This window comes from Scyliorhinus torazame, chromosome 2 (genome assembly GCF_047496885.1).
Source record: "Scyliorhinus torazame isolate Kashiwa2021f chromosome 2, sScyTor2.1, whole genome shotgun sequence".
Taxonomy (NCBI): domain Eukaryota; kingdom Metazoa; phylum Chordata; class Chondrichthyes; order Carcharhiniformes; family Scyliorhinidae; genus Scyliorhinus; species Scyliorhinus torazame.
Window position 1 is genome coordinate 236,823,259 of NC_092708.1, and position 24,107 is coordinate 236,847,365.

Sequence of the window (24,107 nt, forward strand, 5' to 3'; positions counted from 1 at the left end):
AATTTTGAGTTAGTTTTTCATTTAAAGGAAAGAATAATCATTCTTCCTCTACCTCTCTTACACATCCACTCTTTTGGACCTCATTTCCACACGTGAGTCCTTCTCCGCTGCCTGTTCCATCAATGTTTCAACGGTTTTAAACGGGTTCCTCCGAATGAGGTTTGCTGTATTTTAAACACCGCTTTGCTGTGTGGTCACCTGACCTTTTGGGGCTCTGGAATCTATTGGGCAGCATGGTAGCACAGTGGCTAACACTGTGGCTTCACAGCTCCAGGGTCCCAGATTTGATTCCCCGCTGGGTCACTGTCTGTGCGGAGTCTGCACGTTCGCCCCGTGTCTGTGTGGGTTTCCTCCGGGTGCTCCAGTTTCCTCCCACAGTCCAAAGATGTGCAGGTTAGGTGGACTGGCCATGCTAAATTGTCCTTAATGTCCAAAAAGGGTAGGAGGGGTTACTGGGATAGGGTGGAAGCGAGAGCTTAAGTAGGTCGGTGCAGACTCGATGGGCCGAATGATCTCCTTCTGCACTGTATGTTCTATGTTCAGTTGCAAAGGTTGGAAAGTTGCATCATCAGGTCAAAAGCCCCAAGATATGCATATTGCTTATTTATGACTGAATGGGAAATTTTATCTGCTGTCACCATTGCCTCATATTTGCCAAGCACAGAGAAAACAACACCGTTCAGAATGCAGCAACAAAATGGGCTCTGTAATGCATATGCTTGGTTTGATCTCATAGGTTAGCTAATTTATTATCAGCATTTTTCAAGTCCAATTGCTGATTTTCTTTTTTTGACCTTTCCCTCTGCGGAACTGAAATAAGCGAGGTAACTCTAGCTGATGTGGGAATGTTTCATTCCTTATTCAAGCCCATCTGTCAGATCTATTACTGCTTTATTCAATCACGGCTGTCAGTCTGTAGTCTCTGATAAAAATTCTACCAATACAATGGTATCTGGAACACCTTGAGTCAACTTTACCTCTCCTTATTTACCAATGTAAATTCACAATTGTAGCCCCAAAACAGAAATGCATTGAAAAGAAACACCAACTGCTACACTCTCGCCCCTTCAGAAGTCACTTTCTCTGATCTCTTTCCAACCTGTCCCTGGAAGTGGTCCAGGAGTTCAGCAGCAGGGACATAGTGCCATGCTCCTAGACTCAGTCCAGAAAGCACTTTAATATACTAATTAGGTCAGGAACAGTGAGTGCAGTTGCACATTCATCTTGCTGTCTTCATCATTCTCCATTCACTCCGCATTTACTCTGTTTCAATTAGACTCCCAAGATCTGGGGGTGGGGGAAGGTTTATGTCCAATTTCACATCTTAATCTTTTTAGCTCGTCTTCCCTGGTTTTTGTATCTTTGGCGATAACAGCTTGCCTGAATCAATTTTTTTGAACTCATTTTATAACCTCAATAATGATACATCAAAGTTTCTGTTTAATACAGAACCTTCCCTCATAATTCCAATTCCTGGGGCGCGATTCTCCGACCCCCCCACTGCGTCAGAGAATCGCCGGGGGCTGGTGTGAATCCCGCCCCCGCCGTGTCCCGAATTCTCCGCCACCAGAGATTTGGCGGGGGCGGGAATCGCGCTGCGCCGGTCGGCGGGAATCGCGCCGGTCGGCGGGCCCACCCCCGGCGATTCTCCGGCCCGCGATGGGCCGAAGTCCCGCCGCTGTCAACCCTCTCCAGCCGGCGTGGATTAAACCACCTTGTGAACGGCGGGACAAGGTGGCGCGGGCGGGCACCGGGGTCCTGGGGGGGGCGTGGGGTGATCTGGCCCCGGGGGGGTGCCCCCACGGTGGCCTGGCCCGCGATCGGGGCCCACCGATCGGCGGACGTGCCTGTGCGGTGGGGGCACACTTTTTCTTCCGCCTTCGCCATGGTCTTCACCATGGCGGAGGCGGAAGAGACCGCCTCCCCTGTGCATGTGCGGGGACGACATCAGCAGCCGCTGACGCCCTCGCGCATGCGTCGCCCGGCGAAGTCCTTTCGGCGCCAGCTGGCGTGGCGCCAAAGGCCTTTCCCGCCAGCCGGTGGAGCGGAAACCACTCTGGCGTGGGCCTAGCCCCTCAAGGTGAGGGCTTGGCCCCTAAAGGTGCGGCCCAACGCCGGAGTGGTTCCCGCCACTCCATTATGCCGGAACCCCCCCGGCCCGCCGGGTAGGGGAGAATCCCATCCCCTAATGTCTATAATTGTTTTACTTTATATTATCCTAAAGACAATGATATCCTTTTTGGGGTGAGATGGCAACCACCACTGTAAACTTGGATGAGTTTTCAGCAGCACATATCTCGAATAACTCTTTGGACCACAGAATCCATACAATGCAGAAGGAGGCAATTCGGCCCATCGAGTCTGCACTGACCCTCCTACCTGTCCCCACCCAATTCCTGTTATCCCACCTAACCTAACCTTTGAACACTCAGGGGCAATTTAGCATGGCCAATCCACCTAACCTGCACATTTTTGGACTATTGGAGGAAACCGGATCACTCGGAGGAAACCCACGCAGACATGGGGAGAATGTGAAAACTCCACACAGTTACCCAAGGCCAGGATTGAACCCAGGTCATAGTGCTGTGAGGCAGCAGTGCTAACCACTGTGCCACCATGCCGCCTCTGAGTTGATACATTTATTTTTAGGTTGTCAGCTATCCACACAGCACTCACCTGCCAATACTGACTCAGTGTGCGATTTTCATATTACAATCAAAAAAACCTTGGCAGTGGCGTCAAAATAGCACACTTATTTTAGGATTTATTTTTCACATTGTCTGTAATTTCCAGAATACTTAATGATTCATTATAACGTGCCAGAAATAGCGTGCATCTTTTCACTCAATTACAAGACCTTTTTATTCAGTTCAATGAAAAATAATCTACAGCTCATTTCAAATGAAAGGAAAACAACTAATTACTTGGCTTGACTTTAAAGCTCATTTTTACATGGGAAATTACACTCAGAGAAAAAAACCACTTTATTTAGATTTTAAAAAAAGACTGCGATAAATGTTATTTTTCCTTCTCAGTGGCATTCATCTCCTGGACTGAACAGTTGTGTGGGCATTCTCTATGCCTCTGCCGAGTCTATTCACTTGGGAGTCGCTAACTCGAAGTGAATGTTCCTGACCTACCATTATGGTCTAAGATGTTGGCCCAACACATCCCATCTGTAGCATGGTGCACCAAAATATTGGAAAGCCAAAATATTCTTTATTGCCCAATTGGGCGAACCCTGACTGCTAATGAAACAGATGTCTCTCCCATCTCTAGTTTTACTAAAACCAATAAAAAGAAAACAACAAAAAAAACAAAACATCCTTTTATGACTCTTATGACTTTCTCGTCCTGGAAACTGCAGGACAATTTTAGATGATTGTTAACCTGTGCAAAACTCCATTCTCCCATCCTCTCGGCACCTCCACAGATGGTATGGTTGACATTACATAACACTTGAAGCATAATTCCAGATGTGTGGACTTGTATCCTTCATTTCTATGGTACATTATGCCAACACAGCTTGAACTCTTGCTCTATTAAAGTACGCACGTAGCTTTACCTGAGAAGCTAGAATATTAGAATATCTGTTCTCTTTGTTCTGTCTCTCTCTTTGCTGGTCCATTCTTTCCTCTACTTGCTCTCTCTTCCAGTCTCCCATTGTCCTCTGTCTCTACCTCCTCCTCCCTCTCCCTCTTCTGTTTCACAACAGGGGCCTTGGGATTGGTGGGAGAGGGTGGTCTGGAGGAAATCAACTTCAGAAAAGGACTACTGATGGAGGTGCCCCCTCGCCCCTTCCCACCCAAGATGTACCTGTTCGTTTTCAGGCCTCCCCCAAGGAGGTTCTATCCTAGCACGAGCCAGAGGGCAGCTCGGTAGCATAAGAACATAAGATCTAGGAGCAGGAGTAGGCAATCTGGCCCCTCGAGCCTGCTCCGCCATTCAATGAGATCATGGCTGATGTTTTGTGGACTCAGCTCCACTTTCCGGCCCGAACACCATAACCCTTAATCCCTTTATTCTTCAAAAAACTATCTCTCTTTATCTTAAAAACATTTAATGAAGGAGCCTCTACTGTTTCACTGGGCAAGGAATTCCATAGATTCACAACCCTTTGGGTGAAGAAGTTCCTCCTAACCTCAGTAGCATAGTGGTTAGCACAGTTGCTTCACAGCTTCAGCATCCCAGGTTCGATTCCCGGCTTGGGTCACTGCCTGTGTGGAGCCTGCACGTTCGCCCCGTGTCTGCATGAGTTTCCTCCGGGTGCCAAGGTTTCTTCACACAGTCCAAAGATGTGCAGGTTAGGTGGATTGGCCATGCAAATTGACCTTAATGTCCAAAGGATGGGGTGGGGTTCCTGGGTTACGGGAATAGGGTGGAGGTGTGGGCTTGGTTAGGGTGCTCTGTCCAAGGGCCGGTGCAGACTCGATGGATCGAATGCCTCCTTCTGCACTATAAATTCTATGATTCTAACAATTGAGGCTGGGCAAGAAATGGAGGTAATTGGGGAAAGGGCAGGCTTGCTGTCTAAGGTCTTGCCCACTCCAGCATGAAATCACTATGAGGTCAGGCAGGCAATAATACGGAGGACACCCTGTCTCTTCCATTTCACTCCCCACCTCACTTAAAAGCCTGCTGGTGAGGGAGGGTAAATTTCTGGCCGATGTCTTGGACCACCACTGCTCAGAAACCAATCTCCACTCCTGTACAGAATGTGGGGCGACATTCTCCGACCCCCTGCCGGGTCGGAGAATGGCCGCTGGCCGCCGTGAATCCCGCCCCCGCCACCGCCGAAGTCTCCGGTACCGGAGATTGGGCGGGGGCGGGAATTGGGCCGCGCCGGTTGGCGGGACCCCCCGCTCAAATCTCCAGCCCGGATGGGCCGAAGTCCCGCCCAGAAATTGCCTGTCCCGCCGGCGTAAATTAAACCTGGTATTTACCGGCGGGACCTGGCGGCGTGGGCGGGCTCCGGGGTCCTGGGGGGGGGGGGGTGCGGGGCGATCTGACCCCGGGGGGTGCCCCCACGGTGGCCTGGCCCGCGATCGGGGCCCACCGATCCGCGGGCGGGCCTGTGCCGTGGGGGCACTCTTTCCCTTCCGCCTCCGCCACGGCCTCCACCATGGTGGAGGCGGAAGAGACTCTCCCCACTGCGCATGCGCGGGAAACTTTCAGCGGCCGCTGACGCTCCCGCGCATGCGTCGGGAAACTGTCAGCGGCCGCTGACGCTCCCACGCATGCGCCGCATATCCGCGCCAGCTGGCGAGGCAATAAACGCCATTTCCGCCAGCTGGCGGGGCGGAAATCCCTCCGGCGCCGGCCTAGCCCCTCAATGTTGGGGCTCGGCCCCCAAAGATGCGGAGCATTCCACACCTTTGGGCCGGCGCAATGCCCGTCTGATTGGCGCCGTTTTGGGCACCAGTCGGCGGACATCGCGCCGTTGGGGGAGAATTTCGCCCGTGAAGTGCATCCTGAACTGTAAAACTTGTGCATCCTGAACTGTAAAACATGTGCATTCTGGCCAATTGAGACACAATTATGGCAGTGAGTTTGAGGCCCTGCAATTCACAATTTTAAAATAACCACAATTTAGATTTAAAACCATCTTTGAGATAAAACCTTGTCCTAAAAAATGCATTAATTAGGATGTTTGCAACACATATTTGTCTCTGGAAACTCTGGAAAACAATCAAATTAGAGTCCTCTAATGAGCGAGTAGTTATGCTGCTCTCTTTGGGATTTGCAATTATCATCTGACCCAGTTTAGTAGAGCAAAGTGCTATGGATGTTGTAAATATGAAATAAAAACACAAAATGCTGGAAATATCCAACAGGTCTGGTAACATTTGTGGGGGGAGAGAGTGTTAACATTTTGGGCTGATCACCCTTTGTCGGAATTGGCAGTTCTGATGAAGGGTCATCGACCTGAAATGTTAACTATGAGCTGGATTTTAGGGGGTATGTGTACATCTGTGTACTGCTTGTGCAGCCCCCTCCCCACCCTCAGAAGGAAAGCTGGTCCTGAACAGACCAACTTTGAAAAAGCCTGTCCCGTAGGGATAACAGAATGAGGGTAGCATAACAAGCTGAGGGTCAGACGTCTACACTTCAGTGGGCAGGAAGTTCAACCTTCCAGAGATGTCAGCCAATCTGATTGGCAGGCAGCTCTAGCACCTCAACAACGCTGGAGCTCAGTATTTGGGAGTTCTGGGACAATAAGCATCTCCATGAATCATAGAATCCCAACAGTGGAGAAGGAGGCCATTCAGCCCATCATGTTTGCACCGACCCTCTGAAAGAGCACCCTATCTAGGCCCATATCCCCCACCCAATTCTCACCCAACCTTTTGGACACTAAAGGGCAATTTAGCATGGTCAATCCACCTAACTTGCACACCTTTGGGAGGAAACCGGAGCACCCAGAGGTAACCCACACAGACACGGGGAGAACATGCAAACTCCACACAGACAGTTACCCAAGGCCGGAATTGAACCTGGGTCCCTGGCGCTGTGAGGCATCAGTGCTAATCACTGTGCCACCTTGTCTCCCCAATGAAGTAGAGCGATGGCCCGCCTGCCACTGCTCAGCATTTTACGGCAGTGTAAACTGACTGAGACCCTTAACTGCCACTGAGTTGGGCAGTTAAGGGTCTCAGTAGGCCTAAGGGCGAGTGGCCTAATGAGCACCTTACCAACCCCCCCCCCCTATATTGTGGGGAACGGGTCAGGAGTAGACAAGAAGATGGTGAGCTAGCAGCTCCACATATTTGATGTGACCCCCCCGCTGAAAACATGGGGGGGGGGGCGGAGGGCGAGGGAAAGAGACCCTCTGTCTCTCTCTCTACCAGAGCTGCTGAGTATTTTTAGCACTTTGCTTTTATTTGGTCCAGTTTAAGCTTCGTTCACAGAAGACCAGTTCACTCCACTAGATCTGATTATGTGCAAAGAAAGAGATCATGAAGCAAAAGAGGAACAAATAAGCTCGAGGCATTGGCAATGTCAGTTGCAAGCTGCTTCAATATTTGAGTCAGTTCCTCCCGAACTGTTTAGAAGGATCACACCATGGCAGCTTTACCATAAGTAATGTTTATACCAGCAACTTTACCTCAGAGCTGCAATAAAACCGAATGTACAATCCGCATCATTGGCTTCAACACTTATACAATGACGTGACTGATGGGGATTTGTTGAAACAGTAACTATAATTATAGAGTAACCTCTCCACAAGTATGATCTAATGATTGAATTAACCGTACCACATTTTTGAAGAATAGCAACTCGCAAATATTGCCGCTTATTTAAGAACTATCCAGGCAGATAAGTACTTTTCATAAGCTCTTCTGTTACATTGAGTCACATGTGAGAGTTTGAATTCCTCTTGCAACTGTGTTCAAGGAAAGACATTTCAGGTTCGCATCATGACCGCAGTTTCTATTTGTAACTAGATGAAGGGTGGCACATTTAATAAAATGCTACTGAGAGCTCCTGAGTTCAGATTAATGTTAGTGTATTCTGCCTGCAGAATTGTGCCATCTGAATTAATCTTTCTTCACTGTAACTAAAAATACAAGAATGGCACAATTGAATCAGGCGATGTTTCAACTTAGATTTGTGAGCTGAGTAGCTCGTTACTGACACGATAGCAAATTGAAAGTCAAAACATGTAAATAAAAACTAACAAAATTGTTATTTTCTGAAACTAAAAGAGAATATGGTGGTATTTTTATTGCCAAGGATGAATAATTAGAAAATTGACTCAATGAATCAACTGTAAGTCTCACTCTGCATATCTGTGTCATAAGTTTGAGTGCATGCACAGAATTCACTTGCAGTTAGATATTTCTGTGGCAATTATCCAGCCAACTGAATCAACTTCAGTGACATATATTCTTTTTTAAAAAGGACAGTCGATGACACGGTATCGGGCCTCTCAACTTTTTCCGGTGGTGCACATTTATACAAGAGAGCTAAAGATGGCTAATTGTGATCATCCTTGACGAAGTTCACAAATGTGTGCAAGCCTCCCTCAAGTAATCAATATCAGCTTCTGGATCTACAGAGGTAGAATTAGGGATTGGGGGAACGGAGAAAGGCAACATTTGTGCCGAGCGGTTTGACAAGTAAAAAACAATTGCGTAACCCAAAACCTGCTAAGAATCTCTTATCTACATTCAAAGTTGTGAACCAACATTCTCAATGCAGTTTAAGTGAATAAATTATTCTTAGATGGTGCTTAATTTTTTTTCTGTCACACATCCCCCCCCTCCCACAAAAGTGAAACATGTAATACGAGAAAGCAAGGAGCTGAGCATTGAAAAGTCACAACTTTCCTTATGGAACATGAATTTGATTCCAGCATCTGTACTGAATGTCCAAACAAAAAAGCCCCAAAGTTCACAACGGAGGCAAAGACCTCAGAGACAATGGTATGTTAGTCAAACACAGAGCAGAAATAAATGCCAAATCTCTGCTTTCAAAATGGGTCTTTGGCTCCAGTCAGAATACTTGACTGCAAAGAAGTGAATATAGTTTAGAACCAAAGCAAGAAAGGATACGAAAACAGTTCAAATAGGCAAACACAGCAAACACTCCTCCCTCAAGACTTGAATTGAGCAACATCAGGCCCGATTGCTTCATGCTAATTTTCCTATCCTCATCTCCTCATTAATGATTCCAGATACTGCAGATTTGAACTCCATGGGGTTCTAGGTCACATACTTCAGTCAGATTATTAATCAGCTCTAGCAAGGCTAGAGTTTTGGAGTTATTTCTGTAATTTATTTCCTGGCATACTGCAATTTTATCAAGATGCAAGATAACTAACTGCAATACCTGTGCACACAGCACCTGTGATGGAATGAACTCTGTATAATTAGTTCAAAACTTGATTTAGTGGAATCCAGGAGAATTGATTTACCAGCATTGTGTCATTAATTTGTATATCGAACTGGGTAATATTAAAAATACAGCTAAGTGCAAATTAAATCAGTTAAAAAAAAAGATTGTCACTGCTGTCCACCGGAGCTGCTTTCTGGTGACTTACCGATATTTATTATAAAAGTAATGAGCATTCTCAAGTATCAAGCATTAAGCTTCCCTTAATTAAAAACATATACAGTTGACTTTCTGCTCCCTTACGAGAGTACTGAATTCAGAAAAATCAGATTTAGTTACTATTAAATTACTCATTTCAATTTAGTTGCAAAGCATTGTATTCCTGCTTTCGAAGCAATCCTCAACAATTGTTTTGTTCAAGGATGAATTGATCAATCCTCAATTATACAAGGAAATGTAAAGTCTCTACAAGGTGCGCTTGGAATGACTTACTTTTGGTGTGGGACAAGAAGCTGTGGACAGGCGTGATGTAGCTTGAGCTCGTGGTGACTCCGACGGAGTTGTGCTCAGCGATGCATTGTCCCGTGGAAGAACTTGAACACCACGAGAAATGATCGAGTCTGGGATCTGAAAGTATAACAAATGCTGAAGATAATAAATTACAACAAGTATTCACTTACTGATCAATTCATCTTCACATTTTATACACTAGAAAACTGAAACTTGGCTTTCATCTATTTTTGATGCACAACCTAAATCCGATGGTATTTCACTTAACTAAACTAAACCAAAACTATAATAACTGTGATAACTCTTAATTCATCATTCTCTATTTTTTCAAATGCAATACTTGTTGTTACGCGCAAACTAAGTTGCCCAATTTTTAAACTGACAAGTTGACAAGAATTAAAGCAATAAAAGCCATTAAAAGGCAACATTTATTTCTAAGCAATGCATTATGTAACAATCCTATAACCCGTCTACATGAATACCCATCATACTGGTAAATTCTAGTACTATATTACACATTGATTAAGTTTTTATTCTCACTAACAGGTTTAATACATGTTATCATTCTATCGCTGCAACATTGTAACATAAATGTACATCAATCTCAATCACTTTGCACTTAACATCAATCATGAAATGTATTAATTAAACATCATATATTGTACCAAACATTTCATTTGCATAATTATACTTCTGGAAATTGATCACTTGCACTAATATGGCAGCAGCGATCACTTCTGCAAAGAATGGTTTCCCAAGCATTTTGTAGAGTGGCGTACACCATTTTTTTGAATTGGGTTTCACTGATTAAATACCTTTTATATCAATTAAAAAGGTAAAGTAAACAGTGCAAATTGTAATTTTTAATTGTTTTTTTAAAATTAGGTATCCATTAGAAGTTTGTTTGAAAAATTTACAAATGTCTGTGACGACGATCAATGCAATAATGATATAGATATTAAAAGAAAACTGCGATTAGTGGGGACTCACTAGATTTATCATCAGCAAGAGTCAACAATGCAAAATAGCCTCCGATCTCTTCCAGATTGTCTAAGCATTATTTTGTTAACATTTCTATTTCTCTGAACTAAGTTTAAAAGGCGAGCCAATTTTTGGAAGAGGGTGCTGCCACCTTGTGTACTGTCTTCTGATGGAGTTATATTGTAGTTTTCAAAGCAAATTTGCTGCACATCTACAAAAACGACAGTTTTTTTGAGAACCAGCCAGTCAGGTTTTTGTCTCCTTCATAATTGTGAACCAAATTCTTGAAAGGAAATTTTAAAACAGAAATGAAAGGCAACTGAAGACCTACAACTGCCCCCGTGCAAAGTGTGCTCTGACATAGGTCAAAATCCTATTCATTCCTGCAGTTCTTATAAAAACAGAACTTCTTTACATATCCACAATAATTTTAAATTTGTATACTGACACATTTATAACTATTAGAATTTGAAAGCAATATTGCGCCTCACGTCTTCAAACAACGTTAATGTTAAGAGAGTCTGTCTGTAGCAACCACTGCTGCACTTATAAATTGCTTGCAGTCACTGGATTTCCTCATTGGGCTATTTATGTTTTTCTACCATCTACCTCAATCTAGCTTAACATCACTAGCACTCAATATTTAATCCCGCAGGTTGCCCTAAAGGGAAGGCATTTAATTATTTAGTCAAGCAGTGAAAAAAGTGCACCTTTTATGTACAAGGACATTTTTATGTCGAGTGCTCAGTGACAAATGAGAAAGAAATTAGTGAATGAGTCACATGAAGTCAATGAGAACAATGAAAAAACAATCACAATTATGAAGATGCATAATTTGATGACCATTTAACAGGATGAACATGTTGAAAAGGATAACCTAAATGGCTAAAGTCTAATTAAAACAATAAAATCAGTGCAAGTGGTTCATTTCCTCACAGTAGCACAAGGTAGTGCCAGGTGTTTACTTTTAACGCCTCTTTGCCGTCTCTTACCGGCTCTCCTGCACTGATGGCAGTATGAGAGTGATGACCAATGAGACCAGGGACAGGTTTACCACCTTTAGCCATGACAGGAGCGGGATTGTGTACAAGTTGGAAGCTCTGATGTACAACACAACTATCAGCACTATGACAGGAAAATACAGGCAACTAGAGAAAAACAAGCAAAAATGATTTGATGGGTAACAATGAAATAGGTAGGTTTGATTCTACATGTATGAATAGCCCTATTCAGTGGACAGTTTCTTACCTTGGCTGCTATGGCTGCTGCAGTAATGTGCGAGGACGAACTCTCTTCAGTTGAAGCCACGCCACTGTCTTTCTTCTCTTCCTCCTCATCTTCACACTGAACACCTTTGTCTTCCGTCTGTTTGTGTGGGCTGGTGGTAGGGGGAGGTGACAATGGTGGAGGAGGCGATGGGAGGTCCTCTAACTCATCGTGAACCTCTTTCACTTTCACAATTGCATCCCGCAACAAGTCGATGGCGTGAGGTAGGGCAGGTAGTATAAACTGGAAGCATTCCTGCACGTAATTTAAAAGTCAGTTTATAAAATCCTAAGAAATATAAAGCTAGCAGTTAATATGTAGTTTTGCTAATAGCGTTTATTGTTCTGTGAATTCAATTTAAGAGATTAATAAATAAAATAGAAACCACTCAAAATAAGACATCATAAGGCATGCAATAGCATTGGCTTAGTCAAATACAAAATGTGTTCCTGTCCTATTTGCAATGTTGCAACCATAGGTGTTATTTCATGGGTTTGCTATCCATGGATGGTGTAACACTGCTAAGATAATGGTTGTGGTTTATTAAAGGATATTGTGATGGAATCCATGGTTTCAATGTTTGCAGTTTTTGGGAAAGACCCTATTTGCAAATCAAGACCAACAAAGGGAAACTGGGAAGAGAAACCCAGCCTTCCAGTTTCTAACAAAATTAAGACTGAAACTGAGCATGGGAACCGAAATTTCTGGAGAGTCTGAAACTGGTTGAAATCACATAACAGGAGAGAGAGCCATCAGAGCTCTGATGATGATCCCAGTGGTGCAGTACAGGCAGACGAAGACAGAGGCAAGGTCCAAGACAGAAGCTGAAGAAAATATATAGTTGCTGCAGCTGTTTCTATTACTTGAAGATAACATTGATTGATCTATGCCATCCTGACAGGTGTAAGCCGAGTTGTCGAGGCTCTGCAGATGTGTGCAATTTGTGGAGAAGACCCTACCCATGAGTTGGTTGTGCGCGGCTATCCCATGGGGATCAGACTAAATCTAGAAAAGGTGGAGCTGGAATTTATTGTGAGGAAGACAGAATTTTTAATGACTTTGCGACTAGTAAATATGCTGAGTGCACTGCTGAGCCCATTTGTAGGATCTGTCATCATTGTATATGCCATTCAGTGTGCAGTTTCTCATTAATAATTGACTGCAATTTGGCTGTTAACTCATCTTTAACTTATATAGATTCTGGGTATTAAAGTATAAGTGGTTACCCAAGTTAGTATTTAGGTGTTTGTGTTGGTTGACTCTTGTATGCCAAATAATGTTTTGAATAAACCGTGGAATTTTGTGGCTTCATTCTTTAAGTAAATAACTGGGATTTCGGATTTCTCCTTCTTTAAAAACAATTATTCGTCTCAATCAAGACCATAACAATATTCTACAAAACTATGGTTAATAAGGAAATCAGCGTTTATAGTTTAAATGCCCAATGCATATCTTCTGGACCAAATAAACAATGGAAATATTTCTGACCTGAACAATGCGGAGCAATGAAAGTAAGGGTTTTGGTAGTAAAACAGACATGTAATGAAGCAGCTAACATTGTGTAGATACAATTGGGATATTTAAACACATATTGCATTTTACCTGGGAAGGGAGGTGGTTAGAATGGAAAAAGAACAGGAGATGGGATAAGCGAGAATGATACAAAGTCAAATAACCATAGTCACATGATCACTTGGTCACCTTGTTTGAAAAAGGATATAATTAGGTTAGAAGCAGTTCAGAGAAGGTTCACAAAACTCTTTCCTGGGATGAAGGGCTGATCTTATGAAGAAAGGTTGAACAGGTTAGGCTTATGTCCATTGCAGCTTGGAATAATGAGAGGTGTTCTAATTGAAACATGCAAGATCCTAAGGGGGCTTGATCGGATGGATGGAAGATGTTTCCTCTTGTGGGGGAGGCTAGAATTAGGGGACAGAGTTTGAGGATAGTAGATCTCCCTTTTAAGATGGAGGTGAGGAGAATTTTTTCTCTTAGCGAGTTGTTAGTCTGTGGAACTCCTTTCCCCAGATAACAGTGGAGGTTGTGTCATTGAACATATTCAAGGTTGAGTTGGACAGATTTTTGATTAACAAGGGAGTCAACGGTTAAGGGGTAGACAGAAAAGTGGAGCTGAGGCCACAATCAGATCAGTCATGATCTTAATGAATGATGGAGCAGGCGTGAAGAGCCTAATGGCCTACTCATGCTCTTAAGTCCTATGTATATACTATGTAAGTAGGCCACAATCTCCAGTGCAGAAACAACAGAAGTAATGGTGACTCCTACCTGTGAACCTTTCTTGCTACCAGGCAGATTAATAATCAGAGTTTTGCCCCTTATTCCACATACAGGTCTGACAAAAAATAAAATAACAATATTTTATGTACAACATACAATGACATTACCTTGAAAAATACGTGCTATGCTTCATCAACCCACCCCCCAAAATAAATTTGATTTCACCTTTATCACCTATTTGTGAAGTGACATGGGGCATTCTTAATGTTAAAGGAGTTATATAAATCTACCGTGTTGTTTTACCTAATAAAGAAATCGAAGAAAGAAAGAGTTGCATTTATGTGGCACTTTTCACAACCTCAGGACTTCTGAAAGCACTTCACAGTCAATGAAGTACTTTTGAAGTGTAGTCATTGTTGCAAGGTCGGAAACATGTCAGCTAATATGCACATGGCAAATTTCCACAAATAGCAATGTGATAATAACCAGATAATCTGTTTTAGTGGGGTTGGTTATACAAAGGAAGTACAAAACAAAATTCAGCATTTTTTTTTTCAGTAGTTATCTGACCTTCTGTGAATGTGAAGGGTAACATACCGTGTTGAAGACCCAATGCACTGCACCATTGAATAAGGTGACAGAGGCTCATCTGTAATTCTTCACATGACTGCAGCCACAACTGTGCTGTGGTTGGAAGGAGCCATGATGGACATATGAAAATAAGGAGGTGGCTCAGAGGAACTATCAAACCAGCTACTCTGTCATACACCTCCAAGCAGCCACTTTCAGAGAAGAACTGATTGAAACCCACGGGGTGATCTTCTGACTGTCCGTTTAAGAAAGCTATGTATGTGATGAAAGGATATCAAGTGAAAAATATATTACTACAGAAACACTTATGTCTAAGTTTGCAATAATGTGGTTAATATTTAAGGTCACAAGCAAAAAGCTCTGACTTCAACAAATAGTGCAAAGAATCTGATTGCTGCAGTTCACTAACTCCATTAAATTTATCAAAAATTAGGATTTATGTTTCTTCATTTGTTTTGATTGGAAAGGTCAGTCACTCCACACAAGCCTGATTCCATAACCTCTAATCTTATGTAAAGGATCTTGGGCCTTTGATTCTCGCCTTAGGAATTCCCCCAAAGCACTCTGGGTGTACCTACACCACACCGTCTTGGTTCAAGGCAGCGACTCACCATCACCTTCCCAAGGGTACTTAGGGATGGACAACACAAGGTGGCCCAGCTAACAACGCCCACATCCCGTGAAAGAACAATATCGTCTCAATACTTTTACATAAATATTTTTACTACGTTGTTATTGTGGCCACATAAATTCCAAAACATTTTCAAAAAAATATAATTTGCATTTCCAAAGATGCTGTGTGACATGCTGTTATTTACCTTCGCGTATATTCCTGAGTTTGATTACCAAGATTCATATTTCGGAAATAACCATTGCTTACCGAGACAACATCCCCAGTGGAGTGACATTCAATGAACCCATCAGCATAGCCAGTGCCATCCCAGGAGCCTCCCTTTCTATCACCTCCTTTGTGGCCTAGAATTACAATCAACAAAAAATTAAGCACCTAAAATTGATATTAAATTAAGATTGCCACTGTAAAGCACCCCCTCAATATTTTGTAACCAGATTTTGTGCATAGCAAGCCTTAGAAACTGCCGATTAATTTCAAGCAGGTAGGCTGCAATACTAGGATACTGTATCTCATGGAAGGAAAACAAATGACAGGATACAATCTGGCAAATATCATGTAGGAAGTGCATTTCCTGGAGCCAAATGCTATCTGTTAAGCAAAGTGAAAAAATTTGCTCGTCTCAAAAAGGCAAAATACTGCGGATGCGGGGAATCCGAAACAGAAGAGGATGGAAACACTCAGCAAGTCGGGGAGCATCTGCGGAGAGAACAGACGAGTCAAAGCAGAGGGAGGCGGACGACGAATTGAAAAGAAAGATGGGAAGCCAGCATGCCTAAATGAATGCCAGTCAACAAATGGCATTCGCATAGCTAGAGCCAACCCATGAGCCTCCCTTTCTAACACAATGAACGGAGATTTAAAAAATTAAACATCTAAATTTGATATCAGGTTGAGTTTATAAATTAAATTCCGATCATCGGCGATAGCTTTTAATTCTAACAAAACATGGGCGTTGGCAGTGTGCACACTAGAACCATCAACTTGTCTATTCACTCTAAAGATGTAAGTAATGGCAGATGGCTCATGTCAAAAAGATGCACAAACAGAAAATGGCATGCAGAGCCACAGGACCCACACAGGCTTGGGGCTGAGTATTTCCAGCGTTTCCTGAATTTGTTTATCTCCCCTGTTTGTTAGAATTAAAGGGGCATATCATCAGGAACTGATTGGTTCTGTGGTTTAGATAGAAACCATCTAAATGTAGCTCAACTCTGGATTCAAATCCAGGTCAGACTGATGCAATTCTGGCCTCACAGTTTGGGTGAGTCTCAAACACTGGGTGTACACTTAGGTGCACAATACAAAGCAGTCCTCGTATGTGTTGCATGAAAGAGAAATATGTAATTCGGGTGCAGCAAGATTTGATACTTAGTTCGAAGCAGAATATTCTGTATCTAATCATGTTATACAAGGCCAGGAATGATATCATCAAATGTCCCAAATGGAAATCACCAACATCCATCACCTTGGTGAGCCCAAAATTCATACATGCACATAGAACAAAGTAAATAGGGTTAACAATAATGGAAGAAAAAGTTTCTTTTTAGCATTTAGCCTCTTAATATCATAACATACATCTGTAGCAACAGGGACACTGCACCCTTAGCTGGAAGTGGCAGTTAATCATTTACAGAAAAAAATGCTTCTAATGAACACCGAATTTCAAAAGCAGATAATATGGAACCCTCAAGACTAAGCTCTGGAGTTGAAGTGCTTCCTTGCAAAACAACTGATCTGTAATTCACATTTTATACTGAAATATCAGAGGCATAGAGACATAGAGAAGACATTTCCACATGCGTGAGGGAGTCCCAGACTGTGGGCCCTAAATATGATAGTAATAAATCCAATAAGCAATTATGGGCAGATTCGTTACTCGTAGAGTGGTGAGAATGTGGAACTCGCTATGATGTGGAGAGGCTGAGGCAAATAGCATAGATGCCTATCAGGGTAAGACAGATATTACATGAGGGAGAAAGGAATAGAAAGACATGCTAATAGGCTGTGATGAAGGAACGAGGCTCTGATGGAGCATAAACATTATTAGGCTGAAAGGCCTGTTTCTGTGCTGCAAAACTCTATGAAACAAAAACAGGATCACACAGATTATTTCAGTCAGATGATAGAATGGTTGCTTCTTGTGATTTGCAGCTATTAACATCCAATATATTTTAAGGTGTAATTTCTTTGCCATGAGATGATTTAAAAATTAATCTTAGATCCGTAAACTTTATAGTAGAGTGCTCATTTGACAACATGCACATGTCCTCCATTGCAAGAAGAGATCCAGAAATAGGTTGCAGGCTCCACATTGCAAACAAGAGGGTGATTTATCAAAAGATTAAAAATTAAAATGACCTATAATATGAAAGTAAGTTTTAGTCCTCAAGCTAATCAATGCCCCTCAAAGGCAGTTTCAAAGAAAATATATCAGATTTAAAGAAAAGAAACAACATTTAAAAGCTAAACACATCACTATGTAGAATATTGTGCTTTTGTTCAAAATTTAACCCATATTCTTCACACACTAAAGGAAACAAATGCAATGTTCTTGAAGGGAATCAAAGAAAAAAAGTATTTTGCAAAATGGAGTGTGGAAACTAGAGTGAGCGGATGTGTCAAAAGGAATGTTGCTACTTTTATGATTCTGTAAAAAAAAACCTGCACTTTCCCCCCAAATATGTGTAAATTGTACCTGTAAAAGCTGAACCTTTGTTTGTAAATACAGGGCAAGATGTTCTCTTCCTTGTTTTGTAACTGTGCTGGTTGTCTAGTTCATTTGAGAGGAATGAAATTAGTAAGTTTGACTGTGCTTGCAGGTTTGTACACAGTGTGAATTTGACATGTTATTTAATGATGTCCATTAGAAAAAAAGAACGAATATGCTCCAGTGTTCAAAAGATCAATACACAGAGATCAAACTTCCCATTTGCTTTTACAAATCCTATTCATGATTTGTGTCACACACCAGTTTCTATCATACAAAGTCTACAAAAAATTACAACTACATGCAGAAATGTGCTCATGTTCGACCCGTGGTGTGGTAAACATGTGTGTGTCCTCTCTCCTGTTACTTTGTACCTGTTTAGTTCCAAATCTCCGACATGTCACCCAGTTGGTAGGTCAGAGAGATAAAGGAGGTGAAAATTTAAAATAAGGGAGAGTTGATTTATATATACTACCTTGCTCTTTCGCACATTATGTGCTGGCCCAGGAAAGGTGGTGTCAGTGATGCAGAAGATGAAAAATCATAGACCATCAGCAGTAAAAAGGGTCAACAGAGAGTTGCACGCAAATTTTGTGAAACACCTAAACCCCACTTCAGGTTCAGCAAAGTTACAAAGATGCAGAGTTTACCATGAATAGATCTCTCCATCTCAATCAAAACATTTGAAAATTTTAAATGCAGTGCAAAAATCCTGGAGCTTGACATTTTTTTGCAAGTTGCACAATTGAGTAATATATCAAATCTCCTTAGGGCTTCCTATGTTCTTTGTTTCTTGTCAATCAATTAACTCTCCATCTACGCAGCTCTGTTTCTCACATCATGTCCCCTGATACCCACCAAATTTCTTTTAAAAAATATTTTTATTGAATCTTACATTTGTACACTATACAGGAGGTGATTGAAACAGCCATTATATACAATTTACATGTCTTTCCTTCTTGGGCTCTCCCTGTCCATCCCCCCTTGCTCCACCCACGCGCTCCCCCCTCCCCTTTTCTGATATTTGGGCTCCATCTTAGGCCCTTTCTTCCACTGTACATGTTATAGTCTATCTTTCATCTTGTTTAAGTTGTAAATGAGGTACTTCCAATTCAACTCTGTCGAAGACCTTTTCTGCGTCCAGGGAGACGATCACCTCTGGTATTCACTCCTTGGATGGGGTCAGTCAGTATCACATTCAGCAGCTGCCTGATGTTCATAGTTAGCTGTCTACCCTTAACAACGCCCATCTGGTCCTCCACGACCACTTCTGGTACGCAGTTCTCCAGTCTCTTTGCCAGGACGTTCGCGAGTATTTCCGCATCTACGTTAAGCAGTGGAATGGGTCTATATGATCCGCATTCTGTCGGGTCTTTGTCTTTTTAGGGTATCAGCGGCATGGTGGCCTGTGTTAGCATAGGAGGCAAAGTGCCCCTTGCTAGCAAGTCTGCGAACATCTCCCGAAGGTGAGAGCCAGCAGGCGGCTAGCCTTCTCTCCTTGTTGATAAAAGGTCCCCCGTGTCTGGCGGAGTTGGTGCACTGCTTTCCTAGTGGATAGCAGGCTAAAGTCCATTTGTAGCTTTTTCCTCTTCCCGCCAGAAGCCTTATGGTTGGGGCCTCGGAGTATTTTCTGTCGACCTCCAGGATGGAATCGATCAGTTGTTGCCTAGCGGCCCTCTCTTCCGTATCTCTACATGCCTTGTAGGCTATAATCTCTCCACTAATCACCGCTTCAGTGCCTCCCAGAACGAGGAAGGTGAGACTTCTTCACTCTGGTTGTTCGTAGTGTACTCGCCTAGGGCCTGTGATGTTTTCTAGCAGAAGACCATGTCGGCCATGTCCAACCTCCATGCGGGGTATTGGGCACGGCCCGTCTCCAACCTCACATCCATATAATATGGAGCGTGGTGGGAGATGACTATCGCGGAGTATTCCGCCCTTACTATTTCTGGAAGCACTGATTTCCCCACTGTAACAAAGTCGATATTGGTGTATACCTTGTGTACTGGTGAGAAGAATGAGAATTCCTCACCGGGGTGTAGGAACTGCCATGGGCTCATTGCCCCCATCTGCTCCACAAACTTTCCCAGTTCCCGAGCCATGCCTGTTGTTTTCTCTGTTCTGGGGTTTGATTCATCCGTCAGTGAGTCCTGTACATAGTTGAAGTCCCCCCCCCATGATCAGTCGGTGTGTGTTGATGTCGGGGATTTCCGTCATGGTCTTTTTTATGAAATCCATGTCGTCCCAGTTGCGTGTGTACACGTTTACCCGGACTACCGGTGCCCCCCCAGGACACCGCTGATCATGTCACACTATTCCCCCTTGGTCTGTAGCCATCTTTGGCGCCCTAAACGCCGTCCTCTTGCTAATGAGCTGGTTTGTAATGCAGAACAAGGCCAGCAGCGCGGGTTCAATTCCCGTACCAGCTTATCCTAACAGGCGCCAGAATATGGCGACTGGGGGCTTTTAACAGTAACTTCATATTTGTGACATTAAAAGATTATTATTATTAATAATCAATATAGCTATCCGTGACCCTCGTCCCGTAACACGAGTGGTACGTCTGTCCCACCCAGCCCTTCCTTACCCGCAGTCGGTCCTTCTCCCTCGGGTACGTCTCTTGAAGGAAGACTTTGTCAGCTTTCAAACTTCTCATTTGGGTGAAGACTCTGGATCTTTTCACTGGGCCGTTAAGTCCCCTGAAGTTCCAGGTGATAATCCTGATGGGGGTTTCTGTTCCCACCTTCCTGCAGGATCAACCATACTTATCTGATGGATGCGCCCTGCACTCCGGGGTTTCTCTTTGTTAGGGGGCCGTCCAAAATGGGCACAGTCGCCGTCCTCACCATGAGGCTGGGTCCCTGCACTCCGTGGTTTCCCTTTGTCCAGGGGGCACCCAACATGGCTGGCAACTGTGTGTATGCCACGTTGGTGCTCCCCTGCACTCCGGGATTTCCCTTTGGTTAGGGACCCTCCAAAGTGGCTGATTGCGGCACCATCTTGTTCCCTCAACCTGCACCTTACCTGCTGAAGCCAATCTGAAACCCATCTCTTTCTTATGCTTGTATTCTCCTTGTGTTCCCCCTTCGTCCCCCATCCTACGCTCTCCTCCTGTGTGTCCCGCCCCCCCCATATCTCTCCCCTTACATTCCCCATCCCTGCCCCTGTGTTCCCGACCAACCCCCCCCCCCACCCAGACGTCCCTCCTTACTGGGAAGTGCGCAGCGGCCCCCTGTTCTTTCGTGCTTACTAGCACTAGCTTTCCCTCATAGTGTGGTGGCCCCCCTCCCGGAGCTGATCTTAACCCTTTCCTATGCCCGCTAGATAACTATTCCCTCTCCTCTCCTGCATTCCACTACCCTCACCCTTCCCTATGGTCTGATATCTTTGCTCAAAGCGAGGCAGTACTATCCACGCAAACAGTGTACAAGTCCATCACAGTTCTGTTCCCTTTCCCCCCTCTGCTTCACCCTCAATGCTGCCTTGTCTTCCCTTTGTCCAGGCCATTTGTCCGCAGGAATTCTTCCGCCTCTTGTCGGGGTGTTGAAATGTTGTTCCTTTGTTTTGGAACATAATCCAGAACTTGGGTGGGAATAGTATTCCAAATTTCACTCCACGTTTGTACAGGGCCGATTTCGCCTGGTTGATCTCAGCCCTGTACTTTGCCAGGTCTGCCCCAATGTCCTAGTACACTTGTATTCTATGTCCTTCCCAGCTGCTCGCCTTTGTCTGCTTTGCCCACCGCAGGATCTCCTCCCGATCCTGGTATCTATGTAATTTGGCATTATTGCCTTTGGCTGTTCCCCCGCCTTGGGCTTCAGTCGGAGTGACCTTTGTGCCCTGTCGATCTCCGGCAGCTTGGGGAAGCTGTCCCTCCCGACTAGGTTACCCAGGATCTGGGCCACATAGTCCGTTGGGTCCCTGCCCTCGATCCCCCCTGGCAGACCCACTATCCGGATCCGAGACCGATTCTCCTGGTCTGAGACCTTCCCCTTTAGGCTTCCCTGGGTTGCCACCAACCTTTTAATTTCAGTTCTAGGATCATCTTCCTCTGAGCTTCCAGTTTCTTTCCCATTCCATCAATCAACGTCTGCATGGGGACCAATGCCGCCGTCATTGCCACCTTGACTGGCAGCTGGATCTTCACATTTAGCGCCTCTTTCTTCGCCATCAATTCCTTCTTCAGGAATGTCTTCCAGCCATCTCCAGGCTGCGGGCAGGGTGGGGTGGGGGGGGGACGACATCTTGTAGAAGGAAACCGGAGCATCCGGAGGAAACCCACGCAGATACGTGGAGAACGTGCAGACTCCGCACAGACAATGATCCAACTGGGAATCGAACCTGGATCCCTGGTGCTGTGAAGCAACAGTGCTAACCATTGTGCTACTGTGTCTATTTGATTGTATTCTGGAGGAGAGCCACCTGGTATGCGACTGATGAGCACATCTCTGTCACTGGAAGTCGATTCTCATCAAATTCTGACCATTTACTATCTTTCATAGTCTCTCTGCTCATTTAAAAAAATGCATTCTTTCATGGGATATTTGTTGGCCATAGCTAATTGCCCTTGAACTGAGTGGCTTGCTAGGCCACTTTCAGTGACACATTAAGAGCTTTAGTTTCATGGTGACCATCACCGAGGCTAGCTTTCAATTCCAGATTTTTTATTCATTGAGTTTAAATTCCACCTGCTTCTGTGATGGGATTTGAACCCAGGTTCTCAGAGCATTAGCCAGGGCCTCTGGAGTCCACTGAGATTACCACTGCCTCATATCCCCGAGATGCTGATAAATGGATTTTTATTGGTCACTTAAGGGCTTCAAGTGGTCGAAGGGTGGGCAGGCTGTCTACTACCTCTCCCCCACCAAGGTGGGAAACTAGTGGGAATGGAAGCCCCTCCATCATCCCACCTGGATTTAATGCCCACCCCACATCTCAGCTCGTTCCTGGGGTTTTCGCCTTGTGGGGAGAGTCTAGAACCAAGGGACACAGTTTAAAAATGAGGGGTCTCCCATTTAAGACTGAGATGAGACCTTTTCCACTCAGAGAGTTGGTCATCGGTGGAATTCCCCTCAGCAGAAAGTAGTGGAGGCTAGGTCATGGAATAAAGTCAAGACAGAGTTAGGCAGATTTTTGATAGACAAGGGAGTCAAGGTTTATGGCAGGCAGACAGGAAGTTGTAGCTGAGACCACAATCAGATCAGCCATGATCTTATTGAATGGTGGAGCAGGCTCAAGGGGCCGAATGGCCACCTCCTGTTCCTAATTCTTGTGGGAGGTGCATAAAATGCTGGCCCATGTATCAAAACAACTACAGGAAAGCAGCCTTAATTAATAAAGCACCTGAATACATTTATATTAAGCATGTATGTGGAGCCACATCTAGTAATTCTCAATGATACAAATAATCTTTTCTGCTAAGGCGCAATGCTTGACATCCCACGTTTGATACCCAATCGAAAGTCTTCTGTAAAATTTTATGTAAGTAATGTCATAGGCTTAGTCAGGCCATCTTTGGAACTGGATTCAATTGAGCACATTCTGGTACTCTCACCACCGGAAATAGTATTGACAGGGTGCCAGAATGCGGACAGCTGAATCTGATTATGATATATCGGGCACGATTTAACGGCCGCGTTGGTGTGGATCCGTAAGCGGTGGTTAAATTGCGGGAAAGGCCGAAAACTGAATCCGAGCTGACCGCTGATCGGTTCGCAATCTAACCGGCCTGCTCCCGTTGGTGGGTTCAGGATACCGCCCAAACGTGGTGAGATACCAATTGGGACCAACTAAGGCCAATCTCCATCTCATTACCTGCACGCTGAAGGATATTGCTAATAAAGAATTGGTATAGTTAGTTCACAGCTCTCAAGTGCATTCGTGGCATGTCTCAGATGAATGTTATTGCCTAGCATTCCAATCAATGGTTTAGCACACTGGGCTAAATAGCTGGCTTGTAATGCAGAACAAGGCAGCAGCGTGGGTTCAATTCCCATACCAGCCTCCCCGAACAGGCGCTGGAATGTGACGACTCGGGGCTTTTCACAGTAACTTCATTGAAGCCTACTTGTGACAATAAGAGATTATTATTATCATCTCCTCGAACAGCCAATGATGCCTGTACACCTGGGGCTGTACATGTGCACCTCTGCAAATGGGTGCCACCTCCGCTGCTGCCTTCTCTGGCACCTGGGCTGCCACCAGCACTGCAAGGACCACCACTGCGGGGTCGACAACGCAATCCATATTGTTATATCTGTAACGAATTGCACCAGGTAAACTCTGGTGCTCCTCAGTCTACGCTAAGATCTGACACCAATCACCTCCAGGTGGTATGCATCGGGG

At 44.3% G+C, this 24,107-nt stretch overlaps 1 protein-coding gene across 16 annotated transcripts in view; it reads right to left on the minus strand.

Moving 5' to 3' along the window:
• Positions 1-24,107, minus strand: part of LOC140396543 (gephyrin) — a 799,798-nt gene that overhangs the window by 325,472 nt on the left and 450,219 nt on the right. For 9 of the 16 annotated variants that reach the window (XM_072485332.1, XM_072485277.1, XM_072485323.1 and 6 more), the window contains 5 exons: positions 15,302-15,396; positions 13,879-13,945; positions 11,575-11,847; positions 11,319-11,474; positions 9,328-9,480 (listed from right to left, as the gene is read on the minus strand). In XM_072485332.1, the coding sequence (XP_072341433.1) occupies positions 9,328-9,480; positions 11,319-11,474; positions 11,575-11,847; positions 13,879-13,945; positions 15,302-15,396 (744 nt within the window). The remainder of the gene's footprint in view (positions 1-9,327; positions 9,481-11,318; positions 11,475-11,574; positions 11,848-13,878; positions 13,946-15,301; positions 15,397-24,107) is intronic. The other 7 variants (XM_072485374.1, XM_072485383.1, XM_072485401.1 and 4 more) reach the window with 2 other exon arrangements.